The sequence below is a fragment of the Zingiber officinale genome, chromosome 9A (assembly GCF_018446385.1).
Source record: "Zingiber officinale cultivar Zhangliang chromosome 9A, Zo_v1.1, whole genome shotgun sequence".
NCBI classification, from domain to species: domain Eukaryota; kingdom Viridiplantae; phylum Streptophyta; class Magnoliopsida; order Zingiberales; family Zingiberaceae; genus Zingiber; species Zingiber officinale.
Window position 1 is genome coordinate 22,695,773 of NC_056002.1, and position 27,826 is coordinate 22,723,598.

At 38.0% G+C, this 27,826-nt stretch overlaps 4 protein-coding genes across 8 annotated transcripts; 1 reads left to right on the forward strand and 3 right to left on the reverse strand.

Annotated features, from left to right (window-relative positions):
- Window positions 1–8,238: 8,238 nt before the first annotated feature.
- Window positions 8,239–9,481, reverse strand: LOC122019085 (homoserine kinase-like). Its single transcript, XM_042576595.1, has 3 exons — window positions 9,119–9,481; window positions 8,755–9,028; window positions 8,239–8,366 (listed from the first exon to the last, which is right to left on the reverse strand). The coding sequence occupies exons 1-3, from the start codon at window positions 9,479–9,481 to the stop codon at window positions 8,239–8,241; spliced, it is 765 nt and encodes a 254-aa protein (XP_042432529.1).
- A 3,250-nt stretch (window positions 9,482–12,731) lies between these two features.
- On the reverse strand, window positions 12,732–19,079 carry LOC122019911 (homoserine kinase-like). Of its 4 annotated transcripts, none has more exons than XM_042577533.1 (5): window positions 17,784–19,079; window positions 17,343–17,479; window positions 16,282–16,439; window positions 14,818–15,049; window positions 12,732–13,934 (listed from the first exon to the last, which is right to left on the reverse strand). In XM_042577533.1, exon 1 carries the CDS (start codon window positions 18,918–18,920, stop codon window positions 17,793–17,795), a length of 1,128 nt encoding a protein of 375 aa, XP_042433467.1. In that variant the 5' UTR covers window positions 18,921–19,079; the 3' UTR covers window positions 12,732–13,934; window positions 14,818–15,049; window positions 16,282–16,439; window positions 17,343–17,479; window positions 17,784–17,792. The 4 variants fall into 4 exon arrangements, with proteins under 4 accessions (XP_042433467.1, XP_042433468.1, XP_042433465.1 ...); XM_042577534.1 differs by having other exon boundaries at window positions 14,818–14,968; window positions 16,558–17,479; XM_042577531.1 differs by having other exon boundaries at window positions 16,558–17,479.
- On the reverse strand, window positions 13,595–17,478 carry LOC122019086. The gene is made up of 6 exons (XM_042576596.1): window positions 17,357–17,478; window positions 17,272–17,282; window positions 16,558–16,857; window positions 16,282–16,439; window positions 14,922–15,049; window positions 13,595–13,934 (listed from the first exon to the last, which is right to left on the reverse strand). Exons 1-6 carry the CDS (start codon window positions 17,476–17,478, stop codon window positions 13,595–13,597), a joined length of 1,059 nt encoding a protein of 352 aa, XP_042432530.1.
- Window position 19,080: 1 nt separating the features above from the next.
- On the forward strand, window positions 19,081–26,661 carry LOC122019912 (cytoplasmic tRNA 2-thiolation protein 1-like). Of its 2 annotated transcripts, XM_042577535.1 has the most exons (11): window positions 19,081–19,361; window positions 20,600–20,714; window positions 20,973–21,115; window positions 22,940–23,059; window positions 24,060–24,172; window positions 24,254–24,346; window positions 24,442–24,482; window positions 24,928–24,994; window positions 25,111–25,222; window positions 26,013–26,238; window positions 26,316–26,661. In XM_042577535.1, exons 1-10 carry the CDS (start codon window positions 19,254–19,256, stop codon window positions 26,187–26,189), a joined length of 1,089 nt encoding a protein of 362 aa, XP_042433469.1. In that variant the 5' UTR covers window positions 19,081–19,253; the 3' UTR covers window positions 26,190–26,238; window positions 26,316–26,661. The 2 variants fall into 2 exon arrangements, with proteins under 2 accessions (XP_042433469.1, XP_042433470.1); XM_042577536.1 differs by lacking the exon at window positions 20,600–20,714 and having other exon boundaries at window positions 19,082–19,361.
- The last annotated feature ends 1,165 nt before the right edge of the window (window positions 26,662–27,826 follow it).

The following is a 27,826-nucleotide window of genomic DNA, read 5'->3' on the forward strand; positions in this document are numbered from 1 at the left end:
CCCTGAACATTCTGCAAAAGGAACATGGAATTTCGCAGGCTAGGGGTGATTTTTAAAATGGGTTGTAGCATCTAATGATTTTGTCAATGATCTTTAAAGTTTTTTATTTTATCCCATAACAAAATGAGTAGTTTAGATGATAATTCAGAAAGATAAAATGTTAGTCGAGGGATTTTGAGGTGTTTTGGCATTAATGAAACTTACTGAACTAGAATTGGATTGGATTTACATTCATCCAGTCTATATGATTAGCAAAGATGATGTACAGGAAAGCATGCCAATGGAAAATTTGTTATGTTGAAATAACACTTCAAGTTTATGGATGAGAGAAGTGAAGAGGAAAGTTACCTGCTTGTTTTAGGCTGCTTCTGTTCCAATGACCCTTGCCCCAACTCTATCAAGCTTGGCCACAGTTGCAATGGATTGGAGATTACCCTCCTTGGTGAAAGCCTCCACCATCCTCGACGCGATCTTGTTTCCTTTCTCCTCCTCGTCGATGACCGCTACAGTAGTCGGCTTGGAGCCACTGATGGTGTAGTATGTTTGAGAGCATGAAACAGAAACGAAATAAATTATAATAACTCACAGTGATCTCCCGAAGAAATCACAGAAGAAAACGCCGGTCGACGAAGACGCTGCCACTGTCGGAAGCACAATCACGAGTAGTCGGAAAGTCCTTCAGAATTCACGAGCCAAATCCCAGATGTTCTGCTTTGCTTCTCTGATCACCACTAGAGTTTCTGCTGCTTTCTCTCATGGCTTGGACGCACCTTTTATAAGAAGGTTAAGGAAGACGAAGGGGAAAAGACGCTTCTTCGTCTCCTTGACGTTATGCAGCAAGGAGGGAGATGAAGGGGAAACGACGCCCCTTCATTTCCTCAACGTCTAACATCTTCCACTTGCCCAAGTCAATCCATATGGTTACATAGACTATGTCAGTCACATAGACTTCAAGGTGATCATGTCACGAAGACCGGAGCAAAAATTAGTCACAAACACCATATAAGAACATCCATTCCATACATTAGAGAAAATTATTTGTGTGACAGCAAGCACAATGAGCATTCAATTGCTAAGAAGATTGTCACATCTTACTTAGCTGCTCCATTGAACAAATCTGAGACATAAATGACTCACCTTTACTCCAAATTAAATTATTTACATCATTATGAACATTTCTAATCTCTCATATTGACTATATGTCAGGAGCATGTTCAACATCTTCAATCAAACAAATTATTCACAATTACATTTTATGTACTGGACTAAAAATGTAACTAGTACCAGTGAATAAATGTCACAGATGTAAATCAATCTTAATCTTCCTTTTTAGCTAGAATCTATTCATTCTAATAAATCGCTTTCCTAGTTATGCTCCATAGACCGAATCATCCATGGCCAATAGGAAACATGCTAAAGTAGCAGACACTGATCAGAACATAGCACATGTGGTATGAATTACATGCTACGATGTTATTCTTTTTACTAAAAAGAGCACATGTTTTTCTCAAAGTTTAACATCGTATAGATTTCGATCTAGGCATATCTAATGTTCATTAAATGGCGGATTCATTTACTCCGATCATTACATAAATGATCTCATCTTGACATAATTATCAAGGCGACCTTAACTTACAGGTTTGTCTCTATTCACAGTCTTACCTCTATTTGTACTTAACAAATAGAGATGATTGTCTATGTGAGTGGACCAATCTCAATCTGCCAACATGCTTATCGAGACTTTTATTCGAATGTAACAAAGACATCTACACTGAATATATCATGACATTTTTCATTTATCAATATGTCTTTACAATAAGTTACATTCTTCAAAGTCCCAAAGACTTTACATGTCCATAAAATGACTCTTTAGTCAATGACTTAGTAAAATGATCAGCAAACATATTTCTTGTAGGGATGTACTCAAGAATTATCTTTTTCTTGTCAACAATATCCCTTACAAAATTATACTTAATTTCTATATACTTGCCTTTGTTGTGATATTTGGGATCCTTGAAAAAATCTATTGCGGCTTGTCTGTCACAATACACTGTAACAAGACATAGCCAGATGTGGATTTTCTGTCATCAAGGTCCCCTGCCTAATCTGCATCTATGTAGCCACTTAGGCTCATTTCTGATCCTTGGAAATAGAGGCAATAATCCGCTGTTCCTTTGAGATATATGAATATCCTCTTCACCGCTTTCTAGTGTCTTGATCCTGGGTTCGACCGGAAACGACTAACTAAGCCAACAGCATAGCTTATATCAGGACAAGTATACAATAGTGTACATTAAACTACTAATAGCACTGGCATATGATTTTTTCTTCATTTCGGCTATTTCCTCAAGAGTCTTGGGATACATACTTTTGCTCAAGACAGTACCTCTCGCTATAGGTGTCTGTTCAATGTTGCAATTTGACATATTGAAGTGTTGTAGCATCTTAGTGATATAAGCTTCTTGAGACAAACCCAAAATCTTTTTTGATCGGTCTCTAACGATCTTCACTCCTAAGATGTACTCTGCTTCTCCCATATCTATTATGTCAAATTGCGATGAAAGCTAACTTTTGACTTCTATCACACACTTTATGTCGCTTTCAGCTATTAGCATATCATCAACATATAGTGATAAAATGACAAACTTTCTGTTTTCCTTTCTTAGGTAAACACAATGATCCTCATTGATCATTTCGAAACCATAAGATAAAATGACTTCATTAAATCTTATGTTCCATTGTCTTGATGCTTGCTTTAGCCCATATATAGACTTCCTAAGTCTACATACTCTTTTCTCTTGGCATTCAACAATATAACCTTTTGGTTGTACCATATAGATTTCTTCATCAAGATTACCATTAAGGAAAGCTATTTTTACATCCATCTGATGTAATTCCATGTCATATTGTGCTACTATAGCTAGGATGACACGTATTGACACAAACTTCACAACTAGGGAGAATGTCTCTTCAAAGTTAATACTCTCCATTTGGGTATATCCTTTTGCAACTAATCGAGCTTTGTATCGATTAATCGATCAATCTGTTTTTCTCTTTACTTTGAGAATCCACTTATTCCTAATAGCCCTTCGGCCCGAAGGAAGATCGACTAAATCTCAAACTTGATTCTTTCTCATTGACTCCATTTCCTCATCCATTATAATTTTCCATTTTTCTCTTACTGGCTTCTCAAAGCTTCCTCAACTGTTCAAGGTTCCTCATCATCAACTGAGAGAATCACCAATGCCTCATTCTCAATATCAAACCTTCTCCAAGGAATAATCTGACGACTACTTTTTCGAAGGTTAGACTGTTGAGAAACTGACTCATTCAGTGGCAAATTACTTCCACTAGGTTGACTAGACTCAGACATCTCCTGATTTGTTGATAAAGGAACATTATCCTCCTCCTCTATCTCATATAGAGGAATTGTCTTATCAACTTCATCTCGTGTTGGGAATGTTGGGGTTGCAAGGTTGCAAACATAGTCCCATATTGGAAACACATGGGAAAGATCATGGGTTTATAAGAGAAAAGATATCTCCAGTGAGGAGAGCCCAAGAGCAAAACCATGAGGGCTTAGGCCCAAAGTGGACAATATCATGCAATTATGAGATATCTCTATCCTTCGAGCCCGACCGCGGTTTAGAGCTATGGTCCGATTGAGCCATGATATTGATCTCAAACAAAGAAAGTGAGGACTCATGTTCGGATCAAGAGGACCGGACACCATGAGAAGTCCTAGTTGCGACTAGGCAAGGAAGTCCTAGTAGGTCGGGTGACCGAGGGGCTAGTAGGGGATTGTTGGGGTTGCAAGGTTGCAAACATAGTCCCATATTGGAAACACATAGGAAAGATCATAGGTTTATAAGAGAAAAGATATCTCCATTGGCATGAGGCCTTTTGGGTAGAGCCCAAGAGCAAAACCATGAGGGCTTAAGGCCCAAAGTGGACAATATCATGTCATTGTGGAGATATCTAAATTCTTTTCGATCCTACACATCTCTTGACTATTTTAGTTCCATCTTGTCGCTCACCAATAAAACATTAACATTTAGAAGTCTCAGAATACCTTATAAAGATACACTTCTTACCTCTGGGTCATAATTTTTCATGTTCGTGAGTTTTATCATGAACGTAGGCAGTTGCCCCCCCAAGGTCTCAGATTACTTAAATCTAGCTTTCTGCCTGTCCAACGTTCATGTGAGGTAGATGGAACTGACTTTGAAGACACTTTGTTAAGTATATAGGCCGCAACTAATAATGCATCTCCCCAATAGGAGATTGAAAAATTAACCTGCGTCATCATAGACCTAACCATTTCAAGAAGAGTCTTATTTCTTCTTTCAGCAACCCCATTTTGTTGTGGAGTTTCAGGGATAGTTAGCTGTCTAATAATCCCTTTCTCATTACATATTGTCTTGAACCGATCAGACAAATATTCACCTCCACGATCAGTGCGCAAGGTTTTAACCTTACGTTCCAATTGATTCTCAACTTCATTCAAATAACGAATAAAGCAATCTAATGTTTCAGATTTGTGAGAAATCAAATACACATAACCAAAATGTGTGAAGTCATCAATAAATGTAATGAAATAAGAACTCACATTTATAGCCTTTATATTCATTGGATCATAAATATCCGAATGAATTAATTGCAATGGTGACTCAACCCTAATAGTCTTACCAAATGGTTTTCTAGTCGTCTTTCCAGCAAGATAATGCTCACATATAGACAAGTTAATCTTAGCATGAGTGCCCAAAAGGTCTTCCTTAGTTAATCTATTCATTCGTTCTTGTCCTATATGTCCTAGCCTAGCATTCCAAATTTCATCATTAACATCAGTATTACTAGTAAGAGCAATGTTTGAAAAACAACCATCATTATTATTTGGTTCTACATCAAGAACCATAAAATCATTTGTTACATAACCATACCCAATTAACACAGAGTTAATTCGAAGTTCCACACAACGGCTATAAAATTTACATCATAACCTAAATCAAGAAGACACATGACGAAAACCAGATTTCGTCGAATCTCAGGAGCATACAGGACATCATATAAAAACAACGTACGTCCACCACGTAGGTTGAGCTTGCAAGTGTCAATTCCTTTGACTTCAATTCTTGCATTGTTTCCTACATATATCCATTTGTTGCCAGTTGGTACCTGACGGTACTCCACATATGTAGCTCGATCACGTGCTACGTGGTTCGTTGCTCCTGAATCTACAATCCACAAAGGATACAAATCAGCTAACAACACTATACTTGCAACATATTGCTCATGGAAAGAAGATAAAAATGGATCTACCTTTTTAGGCTTAGTACAATCTTGAGCAAAATGGCCCTCCTTGCCACAGTTGAAGCAAGTCAACTTGCTCATAGGTCTTTGTCCATATCTCTTTCCTTTCTTCTTGATTTGGTTTTTAATAGCAACAATACTAGCCTCCTTTCCTTTTCCCTTTACTTTCTTAAACCATCTTTTCTTATTCTTGGAACCAGAACCTTCAGCTACAAAAGCTTGACCAGAAATCCTTGCGGATTCAATCCTCTCTGCCTCAAGTTCAACATGGCGTGAGACATCGGTGAAAGTCTTGATACTCTCACTGTGGGTCAGATTCTATTTCATTGTTTCCCAAGAATCAGGAAGGGAACGGATGACTGCTTGAACCTGTTGTTTATCGGTCAACACATGACCAGCAGTCTTAAGCTCTCGAATCATGTTACCCATCTCCTTGAGATGTTGGGTCATGGTAACATTTGAACATTTTTTACAGCTATCAAACTTAATTGTTAGCTGATGGAGCTTACTGAGACTAACTCCACTGTACTTCTCTCTAAGGGCTGCCCAGACAGCATGAGTCGATGGTAATAGCTCATACTCAAATATCAAGTCATCCACCATTGAACTAATCAATATTCCCTTAGCAATGGAGTCCTTCCTTTTTCATGTCTTATAGGCATCAAGGTCACGTATGTGCTGTGCTATTGAACCATTAGCTGGTTCTTCCATGATTTGATTTGCAGCCTCTAGACCTTCTTGTTCCTCAAGAACATATTGTATCTTGAGGTACCAGATTTTGTAGTTATCCCCATATAATTTCTCACCCTTATTGAGTTCAGCTATGATGTTTTTAGTTGTCATGATCTACATAAATAGGCACATTATTTATTATTTCAGTGTAATTCAAATATGTGTAATTATTTATTGACTCAGTGTAAATTAGAGTTAGTTTACAAAATCAAGTGATAACATTGTTTCCACTCATTATTTGTATGTTCTAATCTAATCAACATTGATCACTCATATAACACACATCCCATCTAATGAAAAAATCATTATTAAAATGAATTAATCATTTTTCATATGAATTAATCATATGGATATGTGTACTAATCATATTCACATGAACTAATTATGAGCAAGTTAGTTAACACATAACACAACTGTTTATTTATCATAATTCTGTTCGTACATAACGACAAAAATTATTACATGACTCAAACACTAAATGAGCTAACACTGTTCATACATAACGACAATAAACATAACACTAATAAACAAGATAGGCCAACACCGCTCCCACTAGGACAAATACTAGTACAGCGGCCAACATTATCCCTATTAACCTGGACTCATTTAGGATAATCTCAAATAGAGCAACTTCAGGATTCTTCATCAGATCCTTTTCTAGATCTTCCTCGAACATTTCTTGGTTCTCTTCAGACTCTTCAAACTCTTTTTCACCCATATAATGAAGTAGTTCCTCACACAGTTTTGAAAATGTGGCGCGCCCTTCATGACGTCCTCATACATAGTCTGCTATTACCCTATGATACTCTGGCAATGAATGCATCAATACCCAGATCCTATAACTGTCCAGGACTGGAAACTCCTCTTGCTCAAGTTTTCAGAATAGTCTATCAAGCCTTCTAACATGTTCGTCGACTCCATAAGCAGACTTATACTCTATCTCCTAAATCTCCTCCCGGAGTTGGTTTCGCCGCACTTCGCCACGAGTTAATGTGGTAATCGTCTGAGCCATCTGAAAAATTGAATTTAAATAAGTCAGTACTGTTAGGACCTTCGGATAGCAGCTAGAGAGATCCTGAATCTCCTCTCGGAGCTAGTTTCGCCGCACTTCGCGACGAGTTAATGTGGTAATCGTCCGAGCCATCTGAAAAATTGTATTTAAACAAGTCAGTATAAAGATAACCAACTAGTACAAAACCGGTTTAATTCAATTGATACATATATAGAACCATCATTATAAATCAAGAAAAACAAATCTTTTTTATTTTCAGGAGTTTAAGTTGATTGACCGATTAGACCGATCGATCAGGAGTCCAGTTCTGAAGCTTAGTCTATTGTCCTCATTAGAACTAATCTAATTGAACAGAGATTTCTGACCTATGTTCTGTTATTGTTTAAGCTCATTTGAGTCAATCTCAGACTTATTGATCAAAATTAGGTTCGTTTGATTCGTCTAATGTCCATTGGATTAAGTCTGACCTATTAGAGAAAATCTAATCTTTTTAATCAAATCTGACACAACATAACTAATCTGGTCATATTTGATCAACCCAACTTCTGTAATCAAGATCACCCCAATTAATTCAATAATATATCGAACTGGTTAAACCAACAAATAATTTGAATCAGATCTAGGTATCATTGAATCAAATTGATTTGCTTAAATCAACTAATAATTTAAACCAGACTTGAGTTTGATTGTACAAGTTGGTCTGATTCAATTTTCAGTAAATTGAACCATAAATTAATTAAATATTTATTTATTAATTAATAATACATTTCTATATGCATTTAATTAATTAATAAATATATTTAATTAAAATATAAATATGCACTGTTTATACACGTGAAGAAAAAAAATATGCATGCACTGTTTTCTACATGTTTTTCCTTTTTTTTCCTTCACTGTGCTTCGTCAAAACAAAGTACTGTTCACCTTTTTTTTTCTCTTCAATCGATTCATGAATTGATTAAAGAACTGTGCGCGATTTTGAATCGTTTGAAATGAAATTTCAATAGATTCAATTAATCGATTGATTAATCGATTCAATTGAATTAATTTGATGGATGAACAGTGATCACTGTTCATCTTCTTCGCGACAGAAAAAAAAATGCGAGCTTCTCTCACGTCGATTTTCACCAGTACTAAAACACGGGTGCTGGCACTCCTCTGCTGCGACTCTATGCCACCGAGGACTACGCGATTCTAGGTGAAAATCGCATAAACGAGATCTGGCAGATCCCAGAAATAGTAACTTCACGATTTCTCCATGAGCGATCGCGATTTCTCAGCCACAGTGATTTACATGCTTTCAAAACTTGCTCTGATACCATTGTAGTATGTTTGAGAGCATGAAACAGAAACGAAATAAATTATAATCACTCACAGTGATCTCTCGAAGAAATCACAGAAGAGGACGTCGGTCAACGAAGACACTGCCGCTGTCGAAAGCACAATCACGGGTAGCCGAAAAGTCCTTCAGAATTCACTAGCCAAATCCCAGATGTTCTGTTTTACTTTTCTGATCACCACCAGAGTTTCTGCTGCTTTCTCTCATGGCTTGGACACACCTTTTATAAGAAGGTTAAGGAAGACGAAGGGGAAAAGACACCCCTTCGTCTCCTTGACGTTATGCAGCAAGGAGGGAGATGAAGGGGAAACGACGCCCCTTCGTTTCCTCAACGTCTAATAGATGGTGCAACTAAAGGCACCTGCCTCCATTGCTGCCTTCTTCACACTCACCATCCCCGGAATTAGGGGCGCTCTCCTCGGCTCGACGATTGCATCCGCTGCCATTGCAGATCCGAGAACCCTCACATTGCCTTGCACCACATCAGCCGCCAAGGCTACGGCTTGACTCGAGTTCCGGATATGGTCCTTCATTGGGATGTTTGCCGGCAATGCTTCCCTCATCTTCTTGGTGGGCGCCTCGAACTCACGGCTCACCAGCATGAAAAAGAGATCTCGGTCATGTGGGAATTCCAACTAGATGATCTCAAATGGGTTGTAGTTCCGGATCAAGACGAAGCCTCCCAAGATCGAAGGCCCCACGTTGTCAGCGTGGTAGCCACTTACCTTCTTCTCCGACTCAAGCCCGGCGAGAACGAGTTCGTCAGGGGTCAGGCGGGAAGCAGCGCTGGAGCCGAGGCCGCTACCGAGCGGGAGGCCCTTGTGAAGAGACAGGGAGAGGTTGACGGAGCGAACACCGAGCATGCGCATCACGACTATACCAGCTATGCCAGCGCAGTTCCATAGCAGGTCACTCCGGAGCTTGGAGGCAGAAGAGGATCCAGAGATCTCGGCGATCGAGAGAGTACCTAGCGTGACTGTGGGGTCGACGGAGACGGTGACGGTGTCGCCGAGGCCACCACTGACAGCGCAGCCGAGGAAGTCGAAACCGGGGTCAAGGTTGGCTGCGGTGGCGGGAGCGAAGGCCATGAGAGATCAAAACGTTGGGGAGGGGTCGGTGAGGTTGGAGGCTGTGGAGGCGGTCAAAATCGGGGCTTTAGCACTGGCGGAGCACCGGAGGCAGGAGAAGTGGGAGAACGGGCGGGTCCGGTTAAGTGGAGTCCTAGTCGGAGGGAAGGTCCTAGTGGGAGCGCTGTCGTCGCCATTAATGGTCGAGGGCGGGAGTGGGAGAGCAGGCCGGATCCTCAAGACCGCTTTTGCAGTCCAGAGAATGCTCTCTTTGCATGTATTGGTGGGGATGCATAGTCTCCACTTGTAAAATAGGTGGGGACCATGCATCCCCACCAATGCATGAAAATGGAGCATCCTCTGGACCGTAAAAAGTGAATATAAGCTCTCAATTGAATAGGTGGGAGAGGATGGTGGCAGGTTAGGATTGATCGACGGGTTATGAGCTCGCAATTTGGCTAGTGAGGTTATGAGCTCGCAATTTGGCTAGTGAGTCAGATTGCACGTAGGTATTGAGCAATTATCCCAATGCTACTTTTAATATTGGAAAATTACAAAACCCTCCTCTGAGTCTTGCTATTCAATAACTTTGTCCAATTTTATTAAATAGCATGAGAGAACTAAAGGGAACGAATCAAAAGTGCACTCAATATTACTAGGATGGTAAACGAGCCACTTTGAGCTCAAAGTCATGGTATTCAAATTTATTTGATAAGTCAATTGAATCAAAGTCAAGTCGAATATAAAGAATTGATCGTTAAAGTTTGACTTTGATCCGATCCGAAAATTGAATCAGACGGAGAGCTAGAATAATATAGCGGAAATATTGATCGAATCACTATGGCTCGAAGGAAGGTATGCTGAGTTGTTCTTATATATTGATCAAGTTGTCAGAAGTCTTCTGGTCAACGCCACCTACAGCCAACGACCGGGTTACCCCGATCCTTGATATCCCGATGCTCGAGGCAGATCCAACGAATATATAAGCAGTTAAATAATAGTAGAATAATGAAATAAATATACAGTGAGTACGATAACGTACCCTGGCCCAGAGGGCGTCCTCTGGTGGATCAGTGAGCTGATCGAAACACTGCTCGAGTTGTCATGACTTAGAAGAATAGATGACTCTGAGCTGGATAAAGAGATGGATCTGACGACACCTAGTCGAGCGTGACTTGGATCTGGAAGACGACATGCAGGCCGGGACCTAATAGTGACACACAAGCCGGGATATGACATCGACACGCAAGCTGGGATATGACAACGGCATGCAAGCCAGGATATGACAACGACATGTAGTCCGGGATACGACACACAAATAGATCGACACAGGGGGTTGAAACACAGCAGTGACATAGAGTCGGAACCGAGGCGAAGTTGGCGAGTGGACTGCCGAGACATGGATTGCCGGTACGTGGAGGTTGTCGACAAGGGAGGCTGTGGCGCGTGGAGGTTGCCGGTGAAAGAGGTTGCGGCGCATGGAGGCTGTCGGTGAAGGAGGTTGCGGCGCGTGGTGGCTGTAGGCCCTTGCGGTGGCGCTGAAAAGGGGGGAGGAAAGCAATGTTGGGAGCAGCGGCGTGTAAGAGGGAGAACTAGTGTGCGTCGTGGGGCGACGAAGGTAGCGTCGGCGTCCGGAAGCTTGTCCAGCAATGGAGGCGGCTGCTAGCGTGAGGCTAGGCGACGAAGGCGATGTCGGCGTCGGGAGGCAACGTCGCATGCTTGGCGACATTCATCGGAGGCGCGTGAGGTCCTTGCGATGGCGACGTCGTCTTGCGAGAGAGCGAAGCTGAGAGAGAGAAGAGAAGGGGGGGCGAGGTGGCGTCGACTGGTGGGCTCAGACGGAGGCGATGCCCCCCAACGTGAAGCGGCAATGGCGACACCAGTCTAGCATCATTTGCATCTAAACTAGCGGCATCGGGAGGAAGCTCCCTCGGTGGAGATGGTGACAGGAGGCGGGAAAGGAAGGCAACCAGCCAGTGAGGAGAAAGGAGCATGGGAGGGAGCCAACCCTCCCTGTTGGCCCCCTGGTGGGGGAACAAAAGCACGAAGAAGAAACCTCTTCTTTGCCCCCGTAATTCCTCTCCCCTTTTAAGCCTTAAATAATGTAATGACAAAATTATCCCTTCCTCCCTTTCTAATTCCTCCTCTATCCTTAAGACAAATCCACATTAGGCTTAATTTTTTTTTATGAGTTTAAATTCGGTTCTAGTTTGAACTTAGTTCGTATAAATATCATTAGATTCTTAATTTAAGTTATTTGATTATTTAAAATTTTTATATTTTAAAATTATTGAGTTAATTAATGAATTTGATTATTGAGCTTGATGAATATATTTTTCCATTTTTTTAATTTTCTTTATTTATTTAAAATTATGAGAGTTTTATGGAGGAACATTATTCAAAAACATGCTTACGAATATTAAACACTTATATTCAAATTTATTTATTTAATTTAATAAATTATTTAAACTTATTCATTTAATTAATTTTATATATATTAACTAAATATATATAAGCTCTTACTAAATGGAAGACTAAACTGATTCATTTACACTCTTACATATTACTATATTAGTGTTTTTCTGCCTCTTAAAAAATAAATTAAAAGGAAAATTTACCATATTTCTTATTTTAAAAATATTGTATTTCAATATTATTATAACATATAAAACATAATTATTTTATGTTAAATTAATTGTTATAATATAAAATAAAATTACTTTAATTTATCAAATTACTATCTATAAATTACTATTACATCAGAATACTTTTCTTTATCAGCTTATTAAAATTACTTCTGAATTAATCAAAAACCACGTAAATACTATAATAATACCAAGTAAAAATAATTCTGATTAAATTTTAAAAAATTCACCAAATTAATATAATAATATTATGCATTATGTTATAACAATAATTAATACAACAATAATATTTTTACACTAAAAAATATACTAAACATTATTTTTATTTTAAAAATATAATGTTTAGGCTAAAAGGATAGTGCGCCTTTTGATTTTTTAAAAGGAACCGATAAATGTTCGATTTATTAAATAAGTGTATGGAATAATTAGTATTTTATAAATTTAAAAATAATAAAATTAATTAATTTTATTTCACACAGCTGTTTGGTAAATAAATTTGATAAGCTACTTTAACTAACTGATATATGTATGCTTTAATTTGATTAATACAATGAAACTAATAAAGAAAACATTTTTTATTTTTATACCTAATTTATAAGAATTTTATAATAGATAAATCTCCGAAGTTAATGAATTAACAAGCTTAGATATTAGCGATCCTCAATACAGATATCAAATGTACATCACTAAGCTTTTGCTCCATGCCATGGTTGGGAAGATCAATAGAATTAGAAGTGACCATGAAAGCGACAGATACTCGTGAACTTATCCTGTCCTATGCTCTTCAGCATCGTGCACAACAGCACCTTGGTGCTAGTGGTCATGAGAACTAAGACTGCTCCAACTCGAGCATCATGAGCATCTCACAGCTTCGACAGATCGACCGACAAGTGTTTCAAAACAGGGGCTAGTGCAGTTTGGTGATGTTTCAGGAGAGCAGCAGCAAGTACCAGCATCGATGGCATTTTCAAAAAAACTTTCACTACTTCACAGCTTTTGATCAGGTCATGCCCAAAAAGTGATGAAAAGTCCTATAAGTTGCTCTCGACATATCGGTACCACTTGCCTGAGATAGGAAGATAGTAATCCAAAGTTATAAATAATATCCACAATGTTTGTGCCGGTTGGAATAGTCCATCTCCTCCCCACAACCAGATGCCACTAGACAGTGAAGCTTGTCGTCGCTTGGGATGCCACCTGCTAACTCTTCCGGTTCTAATCGAATTGCAATGAAATGGCAAACGTGCTCCTTGTATGCTTTTGCATAACTAGCAGCGAAGTTTTCCATGGCTTCAAAAATGTGTCTGAGGCTTGATTGAAAACTAATCATAGTGGAACCATGATGTGCATGTTCAGGAACTGATATATCGATCTCACTGGATATTGGCATTAACTTATTCTTATGCTTGACCATTAGTTGCTCATCCCTTGCCATCAATCTTAGCTTGCTATCCATATCTCTTATTGCAATCAGACTTTGTTATTAAAGTCATTGCTCGAGGCTGTGCTGTTGCCATAACTTAAAAACAATATGAGCAAAATCCTTCATTGCACCGACAACATTCCTTTCCGATATGACATCTACACTCTCAGACCAGTAGTTGCAGACGACGAAAATAGAAGGTGCACCTAATTTCCCAAGCGGAGAAGGAGCAGCAATGTCATCGTCTGTTTCTTCAGGTACAGAACAGACACCTTTCATAAGCCAATCGTTCAAGGATTTGAGGTAGCTCCTTGGAGCAGTGACCCAACCAGAAAAATGAGCTGCCAAATCAACTGTGGGCATCTCCAGTCGTTTTATTTCATCCATATGGTCGTTCAGCTTTACTCTGTCGATAATAGAATATAGATTTTTAGCTTCCGATATTGCTTGACATTGAATATGATGGCATTTTGACATAACTGAAATGTCAAATTGATGCAAAAGAAATCATCATACATCATAAAACAAGTGAAAAGTAAGTTCACTGAATGATTGAAAGTCCATATATAGAGATAAAGAAAATAACCAGTAGTTAAACAATTCTGGTTACCTAAATTGAGCCTATACCCTCAGACCACAAATTCAATTAAACAATCTAATCTAATGGTTTATTTTACCTTCTCTATTCAAAAAATGAAATGAGTACAAAAATTTCAAATTTAGCATTAATGTCGGAGACCTGGTTGTATTATTATGCATTCATTAATGATATATCCAAGTCGAGGGGAGTTTCCGGAGTTATTAACCAATTTTTTTGCTTGTAACCTACTATCTGAGCCCTAGGCTTCTTGCCCCTCTCTTTCAACCACCACAATCTCAATTGACCAATCAATCCAAGCTAAGCCTCAATCTTCACCTAGCTCCCTACCTCTCATCCTCTACACTGCACCATACAAGAAAGGGCACCAAGCTCATCCCTTCCTACATAATCACAAGTAGAGTTTTCTTTAAGCTCCACCTAACCTAGCACCTTCAACTCTATTTTGATTTCCCTCCACCTTCACACCTTTAACCCGATTGCATTTTTCTAATTAAAAAAATAGAGATTTTCCTATTCATATATAAAAAAATTGAGATCAAGTAAAATGCCAATAAACAAGATCATAGCATATCTGAATCATATAGAATATGAAGAAATTATTCTATTTCCAAGATGAGCACATGTGCAAGCTCAGAATTAATCACAAATATAAGAACAAGGCATAAATAAATAATCGAGAATGGCTTACCCATGGATAAGTTCAATAACTTGCAGATACAACTCTTCATCCCTGACTTGATTGATTTTACTTGACATTGAGCATACTATCTATATGGTTATTTGTATCCTTACAGATAGCTTTCTGATGAACACTTCAACTGACTCCAGCTTTTCAGCCTCTGCACCCATTTTACATTTTTACTTAGTCGATTCAGCTGCTTACATTTTCTATTGTATAAAACCATCATCTTTTCCTCGGCCTATATGAAGTTTAAAAAGAATGTAGGTCAGCTACACAATTACACACATCTTTATTGTTTGAGTACACTATCAAATGCATGAGAAGTTGTCACTATAACAATCAATAAAAGTTCTCTATTTGAAGATGATTTAATATGATGACACAGTAGGAAAAGCACTTCAATATTGTTTTTTTTAACAATGTTATGAAAAGAAGAAAAAAACCACACAAGATGTGTAGTCCAGGAACTAAACAATGAATATATTCGAGGCATTTTTGGTTCGTCTTAAGACCTAGTATGTCAATAATGTAAAAAGAAACCTGCATAGTGCTACAACCATCAGATCAGCTCAAGATCATATGAAATGTAAGAAGCCATTTAAATGATAAAGAAAGAACGTTAGAGTTATGTGTTATTGATTATTTGATTGTACTTTATCTTCTTTGAGTAAAACTGTAATGAATATGATACAAGGAGGAACCATAACGCCAAAAGAAACTTTTTTTGGATTTTTCATTTTTAATGAAATAATTTTGAAACACAATATACATAAATATATATATTCTAATTCAAATATAAAAAAATAAAAAATAATTTGGTAGATACAAATACGAAATGTTGTTTGGTCATATAGAAGCAATATTTCAGTAGCAAATTCATAAATAAAATAAATAAATAAAATCTATTCGAATTTATTTTTAATACGAAAGTATTATTTTTTATTTTTTTGGTGACACTATCAAATAATTATTAAAAGAAAAAAAAAACATTTCTAAAAATAATCAAATTATTAATACCAATTACAAAAATATAATCTTTTGCAAGACTGTCTTTTCTTTATTTACACTACAATTAATTATTAACACCCAATACATATAACATATAAATAAAATAATTATAAAAAACAATTGATAATTTTTTTCATTGTCAATGTCTTTTTAACTTTTCAGGAAATAAAAATTAAGTTCTAAAAAGAATCAGTAGTGATTCTAAAAAAATAAAAAAATCAGAGAAGTTTCTAAAAACTATGTTTTTGTTTGATAATTATATTGAAGCCGAACTCTTGAGAAATAAAAAGTCACCTTATGGAACGAAGAAATTTGTTAAAAGATGACTAAAATAACCAATTTAATTATGAAATCGAAGAAAAAGGTAAATCCCTTCTTGATTTGCTTGTAGATATCCATTCCGCAAAGATATCAAAGCAAAAAATAAGACTAATAGAAAACAAGAAAAATAGTTGTACTGACCATGACTTCCTCGAGGAGTTTTAATTCCCAATTGTAAATCTTCTGTAGAGTTGATGAAAGATATCCAGTGCCAATTACCTCATCTTCCTCAATCACCAAAAGATCATCCATTTTTGAGGTTGAAAGAGGAGACAAACCACAAATTATCCTTGCAGAAACTGCTTAGAGGGAAAGAAAGTAAAGGAAAAAGGAAAAGACAACTCAGATTTTGCTGAAAATCTTGCACAACGAGCTGAAGAAATACTCAGAAAAAAAGAATTGCAGCAATAGCTCCACCTTTATATTCAGAATTTTTGTGGTGATAGAAAAATTTTCCCACTTCAAACAGTTTGGCCACATGATCAGCTGAAGCAGATGCCCCATCAAACTGGTTCTTTATCTCATGAATTACTTCCACAATATCCTGATATCTCCCTGGAAATGTGAATCCAACAGCTTTGTCCTGCTCCTTCATTTCGGTCACCACATTTTTATCGGCAACACGAACCCCTGGCTCCAAACTACTGGCTGCATTAGGTAATGGCCTTGATTTCTTCTGGTTGAGATCCTCCCCAGCGCCACCAACCACATTCTTATCTTTTTATGGTATTTATGTATTATACGTGTTTTTATTTCCGTTGCATTCCTTACTCTAGAGTTGGCAAAACAGGCTTAACCAGCTGAGGTTTTCTAGTAAAGCGAAAATGAAACTTAATGGACCCTTTTAACAAACTAGCAATGGGAATCAATGGCTAACAAATATTTAACAATCAGACCTAATAATCGATGATGATCCATGAACAATCAAAACTACAAACGATGATGATAATTGATGATGATTTAATGTTTGGTGGAGATGAGTGATTAACGATAGCCTATCTCCTTGTCAAAACACAATTGTGCTTCAAGAAAAGGGAAAGAGAAATAACAGAGGTTACAGTTAAAACAAGTAACAAATAGATATAGTAGACATCATCACACAAGAAGGCTTGAAGCAAAAAGTTATTTCACCGCCAGATAAACTACAATTCAAAACACTAAATCAAAGTGATAATATGCTAGTAGGAAAATGACAATCTCACCAGGCTTGCACTACCCTGTTACAACTGCAGCTGATCTTTGCTGGTAAGAATCAAAGGATTGACACTTCTTTATTGCTTGGAACTCATCTCCTGTGTGCTCAAACCTCCCAGTTAAGCAGAGGCCAACCCTGAACATTCTGCAAAAGGAACATGGAATTTCACAGGCTAGGGGTGATTTTTAAAATGGGCTGTAACATCTAATGATTTTGTCAATGATCTTTAAAGTTTTTTATTTTATCCCTTAACAAAGTGAGTAGTTTAGATGATAATTCAGAAAGATAAAATAATGAAACTTACTGAACTAGAATTGGATTGGATTTACATTCTTCCATTCTATATGATTAGCAGAGATGATGTACAGGAAAGCATGCCAATGGAAAATTTGATATGTTGAAATAACACTTCAAGTTTATGGATGAGAGAAGTGAAGAGGAAAGTTACCTGTTTGTTTTAGGCTGCTTCTGTTCCAATGACCCTTGCCCCAACTCTATCAAGCTTGGCCACAGTTGCAATGGATTGGAGATTACCCTCCTTGGTGAAAGCCTCCACCATCCTCAACGCGATCTCATTTCCTTTCTCCTCCTCGTCGATGACTGCTACAGCAGTCGGCCCGGAGCCGCTGATGGTGCAACCAAAGGCACCTGCCTCCATTGCTGCCTTCTTCACACTCACCATCCCTGGAATTAGGGGAGCTCTCCTCGGCTCGACGATTGCATCCGCTGCCATTGCAGATCCGAGAACCCTCACATTGCCTTGCACCACAGCAGCCACCAAGGCTGCGGCTTGACTCGAGTTCCGGATATGGTCCTTCATTGGGATGTTTGCCGGCAATGCTTCCCTCATCTTCTTGGTGGGCGCCTCGAACTCGGGGCTCACCAGCACGAAAAAGAGATCCCGGTCATGTGGGAATTCCAGCTGGATGATCTCAAACGGGTCGTAGCTCCGGATCAAGACGAAGCCTCCCAAGATCGAAGGCCCCACGTTGTCAGCGTGGTAGCCACTTACCTTCTTCTCTGACTCGAGCCCGGCGAGAACGAGTTCGTCAGGGGTCAGGCAGTCGCCGAAGAGTTCGCTGACGGCGAGCGCCGCGGCAGCGGCAGAAGCAGCGCTGGAGCCGAGGCCGCTACCGAGCGGGAGGCCCTTGTGAAGAGACAGGGAGAGGCCTACGGAGCGGACACCGAGCATGCGCATCGCGGCTATACCGGCTATGCCAGCGCAGTTCCATAGCGGGTCACGCCGGAGCTTGGAGGCAGAAGAGGATCCAGAGATCTCGGCGATCGAGAGAGTACCTGGCGCGACTGCGGGGTCGACGGAGACGGTGACGGTGTCGCCGAGGCCACCACCGACGGCGCAACCGAGGAAGTCGAAACCGGGGCCGAGGTTGGCTACGGTGGCGGGAGCGAAGGCCGTGAGAGATCGGAACGCTGGGGAGGGGTCGGTGAGGTTGGAGGCTGTCAAAATCGGGGCTTTAGCACCGGCGGAGCACCGGAGGCGGGAGAAGTGGGAGAACGGGCGTGTCCGGTTAAGTGGAGTCCTGGTCGGAGGGAAGGTCCTGGTGGGAGTGGCTGCCGCCGCCATCGGTGGTCAAGGGCGGAAGTGGCAATGGATGTTGGCAGGTTAGGTCTGATCGACGGGTTATGCGCTCGCAATTTGGTTAGTTAGTCAGATTGCACGTAGGAATTGCCACCACTAATCAAACCTTATATATTATAGCGTGGCCCAAAAATCTTTCGGCACATTTTTAGGTTACGGCCCATAAGCATCAGTAAGTTGTTGCCCATAATACGACGACGTCTCTTGTCCGCGGCGGAGGCACAACGGCGATCGATACGGCATCCTGTTCGCAGGTTTAGGTGTTGATCTCCCCTCCGCCCAGTCCTCTACCGCAATTTGCGGCAGGGGTCAGTCTACATGGGGGATTCTGACGCCAGCTCCAGGTCGAAGAGAGCAGCCGCGCGTCGCTGCTCCATCTGCAACCAAAGGCAGGCTGCCCTTAAACGACCTAAAACCCTGCAGCAGGTACTACTCTTTCCGCTCTCTTTCCTAGGAGGGATTGTTTATGCGTCGGAATTGGAATTCTATTGGATAGGGTGAATGTTATGGTTGTGATTCACTGTCTTTTGTTCATCTGTTGCGGATTTTTTTAGATAGGACTAGTAAACTTGTAAAGATAATTATTATCGTTAACTTTCGTTAACCATGAATTGTTGATCATCTTAAAAATGCAAACTTGCGTTACTTAGTTTGTTAAAAGGGGAGAAGTGATTGACATGGCTTCTACTATGCCTGATTCCTTAATGCCAAGTCATTATCACTGGACCAACTTTATGGAGCACTGAAACTTAGAAAAAAAATATGAATGTGAATTCATGTTTTCAAATGGTTTCAAAAAAGCTGTTAGCTTTAACAAGCCCGGATCATCTCTTAAACTTGACTCCATAAACACCTAGTGAAGATATGGCAAACAGAAAAGTAGCCCCATGTTCCTATCTGACAATATCATACCATAATCAAAAGGTACAACTGCTCAAGTTTCCAGGCTTAACATATATTTAACCTTTGGATCCATTCTAAATTGTGAGAAATTAGCACTAGTTGGTGGAGTTGTTACATTTAGAATCAAGTTCAAACCATCTGGTACACATTTGTTGTCAGATATCTACACAATTTTAATAATGTAGTTCATGAGGTATCTGTACAATTTAATATTGTTTTTACAGTGGTAGCTCCACAATACTCGATAACTTTTTTGGAAGATATTTATGAGCACAAAACAAATCCTACTCAATGTGGGATGCAAAAGCTACACTAGATGCACTAATCATCCATATTTCCTGATGATCTTGGTGTTTTTTCTATGCAATTAAATATATCCTTAAATGTGGAATATGCTAATAATGTTGATGGTATTGTTGGTGATTGTAGCTTAGATGTCGTACTGGACAATTTCTCTTATTGTGAAAAGAAAGGAATCTGTAGCTAACCAATAGCCTTAGATTAAGATTAAGATGAAATTACTATTGTGGATTTTGGATTCCAAATTTCTGTGAAAGGACCTTCACTGATTTGCATTCTGAGGTGGGTTCAAATTAAAGCTTCAATGACATGATGGGGATGATCTAGAAATTGGGAAATACTTCTTCCTTTGAGGCCTATATTTCGAACACAAACTAATTGAAATTTCCTAGTAGAAAGTTTGAATGTTACATATGTAAAATGGCATACACTCGTAGAATATTTCATTTTGTTTTTTGTAGATTTGTAAGGAATGCTTCTACATTGTTTTTGAAGACGAGATACATAAAGTTATTATGGATAACAACCTATTTAGACCTGGTGAGCGTGTTGCAGTTGCAGCTTCTGGAGGAAAAGGTGAATGACAAGTTCTTACAAGTATCAAATGCCGAGTCATATTTATTCTTTTCCCCTTTAATAAAAAAATGTGTTTGTATATACAAGGTGAAGCTTCTCTATTAACACAGTGCTTCTACAGGAGTTTACTGGAAACTTTTACTGTCATGTTCCAAGATTAAATAGTTTCAGTTTCCAGCTAATTAGAATTACCTCAGTTCAAAGATGGATCTTTTTTCTAATTTCCTCTCACACAAATGACAAATTTCTTCTATGCAGATTCAACTGTTCTTGCATATGTTATGTCACAGTTGAATCGCCGACACAACTATGGATTAGATCTCTTCCTTTTATCTGTTGATGAAGGCATTACAGGTTACAGAGATGATTCACTTGAAACAGTTAAAAGAAATGAAATTGAGGTATTAACTTTAGTTAAACTGCTACTTTCTAAGGCTATGGTATAATTACCATGTTATGAATTCTTCTTTTATTAATTGAATTTTGTTACTTCTTGATTTTTTTTTGGTGGTGGTTCTGTTATAATCTAGGTTATTATCATTTCATATTACATTTTTTTATTTATTTTGCAGTGCATAAGTTATTTGTAACTGTGAGATACTATTGATTTAATAATGGTTGTCAAAGTTGGCCGCCTTATATGGATACAGATTGCCCCAGCTGGATAGGTACATGCATAAATAGTTTCAGTTTTTCTCATAAAATTGAACATCTCAATAAGATTGTGGAGAAGTTTGAAAAACTAGACTTTCTAAAACTAGCTAGAAATGAGCTATATTTTTTTAGAAAATTGATCAAATCAATTGAAATTTTTTCAACTAGAGAGTGTAAGTGGATTGAATTTTTTAAAACTGGGCTGATGTTAGAAATTCAATTGACCTAGTCCCATTGAAACCTAGCGAAGTCACACAAGGACCAAAAATTTTTGTGTTACTCGCTTGAATTGCTTAGCTATGAGTCTTATCTAGATCATTTATTCACTCATTCAACCTTGCCGCTATCGTGGTTGTCAAACTCAGCCAATTGTGATACAGATTGGCCAAGTTGTATCGTAAGTGATAAGAGCTGTTCCAATTCTGGCTGATGACTCAGAAGTGTGTTAGGGGTTTGCTGAGACACTATAGATGCAATGGGAATTGATATACACCTCATTTTAACTGATCAAATCAAGAAAAATGGAGAGGGATCAGTGATTTTCTCAAAATTGATTGATTTCTGCTGAATTATTATTCTGGACCAACCAGAAAGAAGGCATGGAAGAAAAGCAAATGCACTGGAAGAATGAAGCTCTTCCATTGGTTGCAATTGCCACTGCTAAGATATCCACATCGCATCTCATGCTAGAGCCACCTGAGGGAGTGTCCAACTGACATGATGTCACGAGTTCACCTTCATGAGGAAGAGAAAATTGGGCTATGGGATAGTTGGAAGCAAAGGACAAGATTGAGCTTTATGGCTTTGAGAGAAGAGAACGAGGAATGTGAATCCAAGCTCACAAGAGGATGGCTTCATTCATGAGCACTGGCATAATAAGCTAATAATTAATATTATTATTAATTGGTAATGCTATAATAGTAACTTAATTATATTCTAAGTGTTAATTATATATTGTTACTCATTAGCAATAGTATTAGGTTTTTGATAGGTAAGATAAATTATAGTAAAATTGAGATAATAACAAATTATAAATTAATGTTATCAGGATATGTACGATGCTGCCTAGTTTTTATATTACCATGCCATGTGTAAGCATAGTTTTGGAATAAAGGATAATATGCATTATTCAACTGGTTGTATCGTTGCTCTGCCATGCCACGTGTAGGCATAGTTCTGGAATAAAGGATAATATGCATTATTCAACTGCTTGTGTCTTTGCTCTTCCCACATGGTACCACAAGAAATGTAGCCTTGAAACACCTATATTTTAGAGAATTAACTGCCATTGACTCTTTTTCTCCAAAGAGAATATCTGCATCTGATGTATCATGAACTAAATTTACTGTCTCAAAGGCTGGTAAAATCTACTGTTTTAACCCTATTAGTTCTGCAATTATACTACTTTAGTTATTGCATGTTTTTAGCTGACTCCACCTAGTGGGATAAGACTGGATTGTTGTTGTAGTTATTGCCTGTTTTTGAGATTTAATGATTTATAATCACATCTTCTTGAAGTTAACCCATCCTTGTATATCATTTAAATTATTAGTGTTACAAATCTGCTGCAGTATGGATTGCCACTGAAGGTGGTTTCTTACAAAGATCTGTATGGTTGGACAATGGATGAGATAGTGAAGGCAATAGGCTTAAAAAACAACTGTACTTTTTGTGGAGTATTTCGTCGTCAGGTATCATTAGTTACTTGGTAGATTGTGCACTAGTGGAATTTTCTTTTTTGGCTATTTGGTTGCCCAGCTTTTTAAGTTGCAAATATCATTTTACAGATTTTTTTTAATTCTGAAAAGATCTTGTCCTAAAAGCTCTTCTCAAATTTAATGGCTGATATATAAATTAATTTTAGAATATTTTAAAAGAGAAGTTCTGCTAACTAAATCCTGTTTGCTCTTCTCAAATTTAATGGCTGATATATAAATTAATTTTAGAATATTTAAAAAGAAGAAGTTCTGCTAACTAAATCCTGTTTTTGTTCTTTGTTCCCATTCTTTTGATTGTTGGTATGTGTTTGTAAAGTGAAGAACACAATGATTAGAAATCACTTGAGCATATCACTAAATTAATTAATTAAATAAGTTACATTCGATACTACATTTCAACAAAAGAAAATTGCTAGCCGGTATTACCATTATTATAATTAAAAGGGGGATTAAAGTTGAGATTTTATTGTAGCCATCTTGATCATCTTCCACTTGCCAAGTGCCTACCATTATCTGGTGTTTACTTGAAGGGGTAAAAATATGGGAGGAATGAGATAGATTATGTGAGAAGAGATAAAAAAAAGTATTACATTACTTGTTTGCTTGAACAAAACCAAAAGAAAGATAGTAATGCGACTTATGTTGTTTCTATTAGAAACTCAAACCTCAAACTTCCTTTCTCCCTCTACATAATTGTGTGGAAAATAAATGGAGGAATTAGATGGAATTTCCATCATTTTTCTCTTCTTTTAACAAATTCATTTCTTTATTTATTTTTTATCCCATTTCTGTCCAATTAAACATACCATTAGTATGAGTATGGTTACTTCCATGCGTATTTGCATCTCTCCTTTAAATGTTAATTTTTTATTCCTTACATCTACAGACCGCTCTCTTTAATGCTTCATTTTTATTCCATATATGAAGAGCCAATCTTGTGATAATGGACAGTAGGATGCCATGTTACTTGTAGGCTCTAGATCGAGGTGCTGCATTAATGAAAGCAGATAAAATTGTTACTGGCCATAATGCAGATGATATTGCTGAGACTGTTCTATTGAATATTTTGCGGGGTGATATTGCTAGGTAATGTACTCTCCACATTTCACTTACTGCTACAATTCCTCTTAATAGTAAATAATAATCACAATCATGGACTTCTCTTAGGTTGAGTAGGTGTACAATCATTACTACAGGGGAAGATGGCCCTATTCCGAGATGCAAGCCCTTCAAATACACTTATGAGAAAGAAATTGTTATATATCCTTGGCAATGAAATTCTTTTAGCAGTCTTTGTATGTTTATTGAGCTAATTTGTCAATTTTTAAAACTGTCGGACCTTAACCAAGTTTCACGTATGCATACTTCAAGAAGCTGGATTATTTCTCCACCGAATGTAATCTATCATGCCCTTCCCTTATTTATACTTTTTGTCCGCTGAGATTTGGCATGCACATTTAGAATAAACGGTGATTAGGGGGACTTATGTAGTAGCTTATCAAGTACAGCCAAATTATTAAATGGAAATATTATGCATATGAAAATGGGTCATGGCTGTTATTTTATGTGCGCTAGGACTACAAACCAGATTTGGTGCATGACTCAGCACATGCTGGTACCTGAATGACCATATATTGTTGGAATGCAGCTAATATAAATGATCTCCTTTTCTTTTGACTAATATATTGATTTGTAGATTTACCGTTTCCTAGAAATTTGTTCTGTGCAGTGTCTTTCTGAATTTTTTTTTGTCATATGTTTTGCACACGCCAGACTTATATGTTACGCAGAGCACTTTTATTTTGTCTCGTCAATTCTTAGTGCTGATAATGAATGTGCAGGCATTTACTCACCTAATGCATATCGTGGGTTTGCTCGTGAATTTATCAAGGACTTGGAAAGAATAAGGTAAATTCTTTGCCTATGTCTATAAATCAAAAGCCGGATTAAATAATCGTATGCACATAAATAAATTTAGGTTTCTTAGTAGAGATTATGCAACTAATCTTCTCTTTCTCCTGCAGGCCTAGAGCTATACTTGACATTATTAGATCAGGTGAGAATTTTCGAATTGCAACATCCACCAAGTTGCCAGAGCAAGGAATCTGCGAACGTTGTGGTTATATTTCTAGCCAGGTACTAAAACCACACCTTTTCATTGCTCAGAAGTTTTTTGGTTTATAGCTATTCCTTTCACCTCTCTTAATTACTTTTTCTGCCGGACCATCAAATAGGAATTTGATTTGATTAATAGCATGATTGACAGGATTGCTAATGTTGAACTTCTCATTGCTGAATCTAATCTTACAGGGCAAGCACAGTAGTTTAAGATTTCCTGAAAGTTCATGATGTTCTTTTACCTAAAAGGCAGTTAAGTTTGTAATTCTAAATTTGAAACCTATGAATTGGTGATATGCTGCATTGTCTTGTTCAATTTGAAGCTCTCAAGAAACCATCGTCACGGAAAACTCAATTTTTGCTGTTCAAGGAGCAGAGTCAATGGCTGAAGCCTGAAGTGGCATGCATTAGTTGAAGTTCCTTAATTTTATTGCATTTTGGTTTACATCCTTCTTTCATTTGTTGCTGATAGAATAAAGATATAGATATTCATATATAAATATTTGATGGATGTGAATATTTTACCAACTACCGAACTAAGCGTTAGATCCCTGTCGTGATAACACTTCATCGCTAGATGGTGCTATCATATCATGGTCAGGATATTTATAACCTTTGAAACTGTATTCCTAATTATTGTTATTACGGATTATTATACATGTTTAGCCACATAGTTTTTAGTAAAATAAAAAGGGTTTGTTTTAAGCAGTATTTATGACATGATCACTTATGTTTATCGTTTTTCCAGAAGATGTAAACTTGATATATTTTAATACTGACAGATTTTTTTTTTCAATTCGAATCACAGAAGCTGTGCAAAGCATGTATGCTGCTTGAGGGATTGAATCGTGGTCTCCCAAAACTTGGTATCGGAAGAACAAGAGGCAACAATGGTCTGAAGAAGCAATGGGAGCACGGAAATTCTGTTCCAAAAATTACTGATTCCAACTTACAGAGCAAACAATGCGGGTCTCTTGACTTCTGAGCAACTATGGCAGATTCCTAACTCCTCATTTTGGAGTAGCAAGTCACTGGTAGTGAAATCCTACTCATTTTGTTCTGCAGCTAATGAAATCTTTGTGAGGGCCATGACAGTGCTTTTCTTTTTCAGGTCATTATTGAAAAGCATCGAAACTCAAGATCTTGTTCACGCTATGGCACCAGCATTTCATCTGTTCCTTATGGGAGCTGATCGATATTTTCTATAGAAAAGTGGAAATGAGTTTGGATATTGAGAAGTTATAGGGAAGAAGTGATCTAGCAAATGAATGAAGAACTGTTGCTTCAGCTGATACGAGACTAAATTGGGGTGTCAGATTGTCACAATTCCCCGAATAGAAGTATTCTATTAACTTAGCAAAGATCAATCATAGATTTGTTGGCCAACTTGGTACAAAATATATATATATATATATAGCAATGGGTTTTGACCAAGTCATGAAAGATTTTATTTAATAGTTTTCGGTAATTTAAGAAAGGATGCATGTATATTTTTAAATTGACTAACGGTGCACGTTATTTAAGTATTTATTAAATAGTGCATATTTTTTGAGTGTTTTTTTTTTTATCTTGGTGACAAATTCGACTTTACTTTTTTTTTTCTTCTCTTGATTTTCTCTTTCTTCTACTTCTTTTCTCTTCTATGTATGTAATTTTTCTTCTATTTACTCTTTCTTTTACATGCATCCATGCATAATGTGTTAGTGCAGTATCCTAATTATGTCAAGATTGACTAAGCTTGATTTGACTCAATTTTGAATCTTTATGTTTAGATTTTGATGTTTGACAATATGTGGAGATTGTAGGTGTAATAATCCGATTAGGGAGATTACCTGTGTAATTCACCTCTAGTCAGGGTTTGATCAGATTGATGTGAAGAAGAGTCAAGTAGGTCAAAGGATTGACCAGATACTTGATTGGGAAAGACCTAACTGGAGGTTAGACAGTTGAAAGTCATGGTGAGTGAAGCCAGATAGTTGAAAAATTCTGGTGAGTGGAGTCAGATGAAAAACCTAGTGAGTGAAGTTAGGCAGATGGAAAATCCTGGTGAGTGGAGCCAGGTGAAAGACCTAGGTAGTTGGAAAATCCTGGTGAGTGAGGTCAGGTGAAAGTCCTGGTGAGTGAAGTCAGGCAGGTAGAAGTCCCGGTGAGTGAAGCCAAACAGGTAGAAGTCCCGGTGAGTGAAGCGGGACAATGGAAAGACTTGGTGAGTGAAGCCAGGCACGTGGAAATCCAAAAGGGTCAAGGTTGACCGGACACCTGGTGTGGGAAGTCCAAGTAGGTCAAGGGTTGATTAGATACTTGGCACGTGAAAATCCAAGTAGGTTAAGGTTGATCGGACACTTGGTGTGAGAAGTCCAAGTAGGTCAAAGGGTTGACTGGGTACTTGGCACAAGGAAATCCAGATGGGTCAAGGATGACCGGACATCTAGTGGAAGAAAGTCCAAATGAGTCAAGGTTGACCAGACATTTGGCACGAGAAGAAAAGTCCAAGTGGGTCAAAAGGATTGATGGAGCACTTGGTGAAAAAGTTCTAGCAGATTAAGGTTGACCGTATGCTAGGCATAATGTTCCAACAGGTCACGGTTGACCAGATGTTGAATTGGAGACCTAGGACTTGAG

What these genes read in the sequence shown, in the direction of transcription:
- LOC122019085 (XM_042576595.1), bottom strand. Translation starts at nt 9,481, where the DNA reads ATGGCCTTCGCTCCCGCCACCGCAGCCAACCTTGACCCCGGTTTCGAC. An exon ending in GGCTTGAGTCGGAGAAGAAG is followed by an intron (nt 9,029 to 9,118) that starts GTAAGTGGCTAC and finishes GAGATCATCTAG; the next exon opens with TTGGAATTCCCACATGACCG. An exon ending in GAAGGCAGCAATGGAGGCAG is followed by an intron (nt 8,367 to 8,754) that starts GTGCCTTTAGTT and finishes CAATGGTATCAG; the next exon opens with AGCAAGTTTTGAAAGCATGT.
- LOC122019086 (XM_042576596.1), bottom strand. Translation starts at nt 17,478, where the DNA reads ATGTTCAGGGTTGGCCTCTGCTTAACTGGGAGGTTTGAGCACACAGGA. An exon ending in CAAAAATTCTGAATATAAAG is followed by an intron (nt 16,440 to 16,557) that starts GTGGAGCTATTG and finishes CCCTCTAAGCAG; the next exon opens with TTTCTGCAAGGATAATTTGT. An exon ending in AACTCCTCGAGGAAGTCATG is followed by an intron (nt 15,050 to 16,281) that starts GTCAGTACAACT and finishes AACTTCATATAG; the next exon opens with GCCGAGGAAAAGATGATGGT.
- LOC122019911 (XM_042577533.1), bottom strand. Translation starts at nt 18,920, where the DNA reads ATGGCGGCGGCAGCCACTCCCACCAGGACCTTCCCTCCGACCAGGACT.
- LOC122019912 (XM_042577535.1), top strand. Translation starts at nt 19,254, where the DNA reads ATGGGGGATTCTGACGCCAGCTCCAGGTCGAAGAGAGCAGCCGCGCGT. An exon ending in TTAAAAGAAATGAAATTGAG is followed by an intron (nt 21,116 to 22,939) that starts GTATTAACTTTA and finishes AATCTGCTGCAG; the next exon opens with TATGGATTGCCACTGAAGGT. An exon ending in TTGCGGGGTGATATTGCTAG is followed by an intron (nt 24,173 to 24,253) that starts GTAATGTACTCT and finishes GACTTCTCTTAG; the next exon opens with GTTGAGTAGGTGTACAATCA.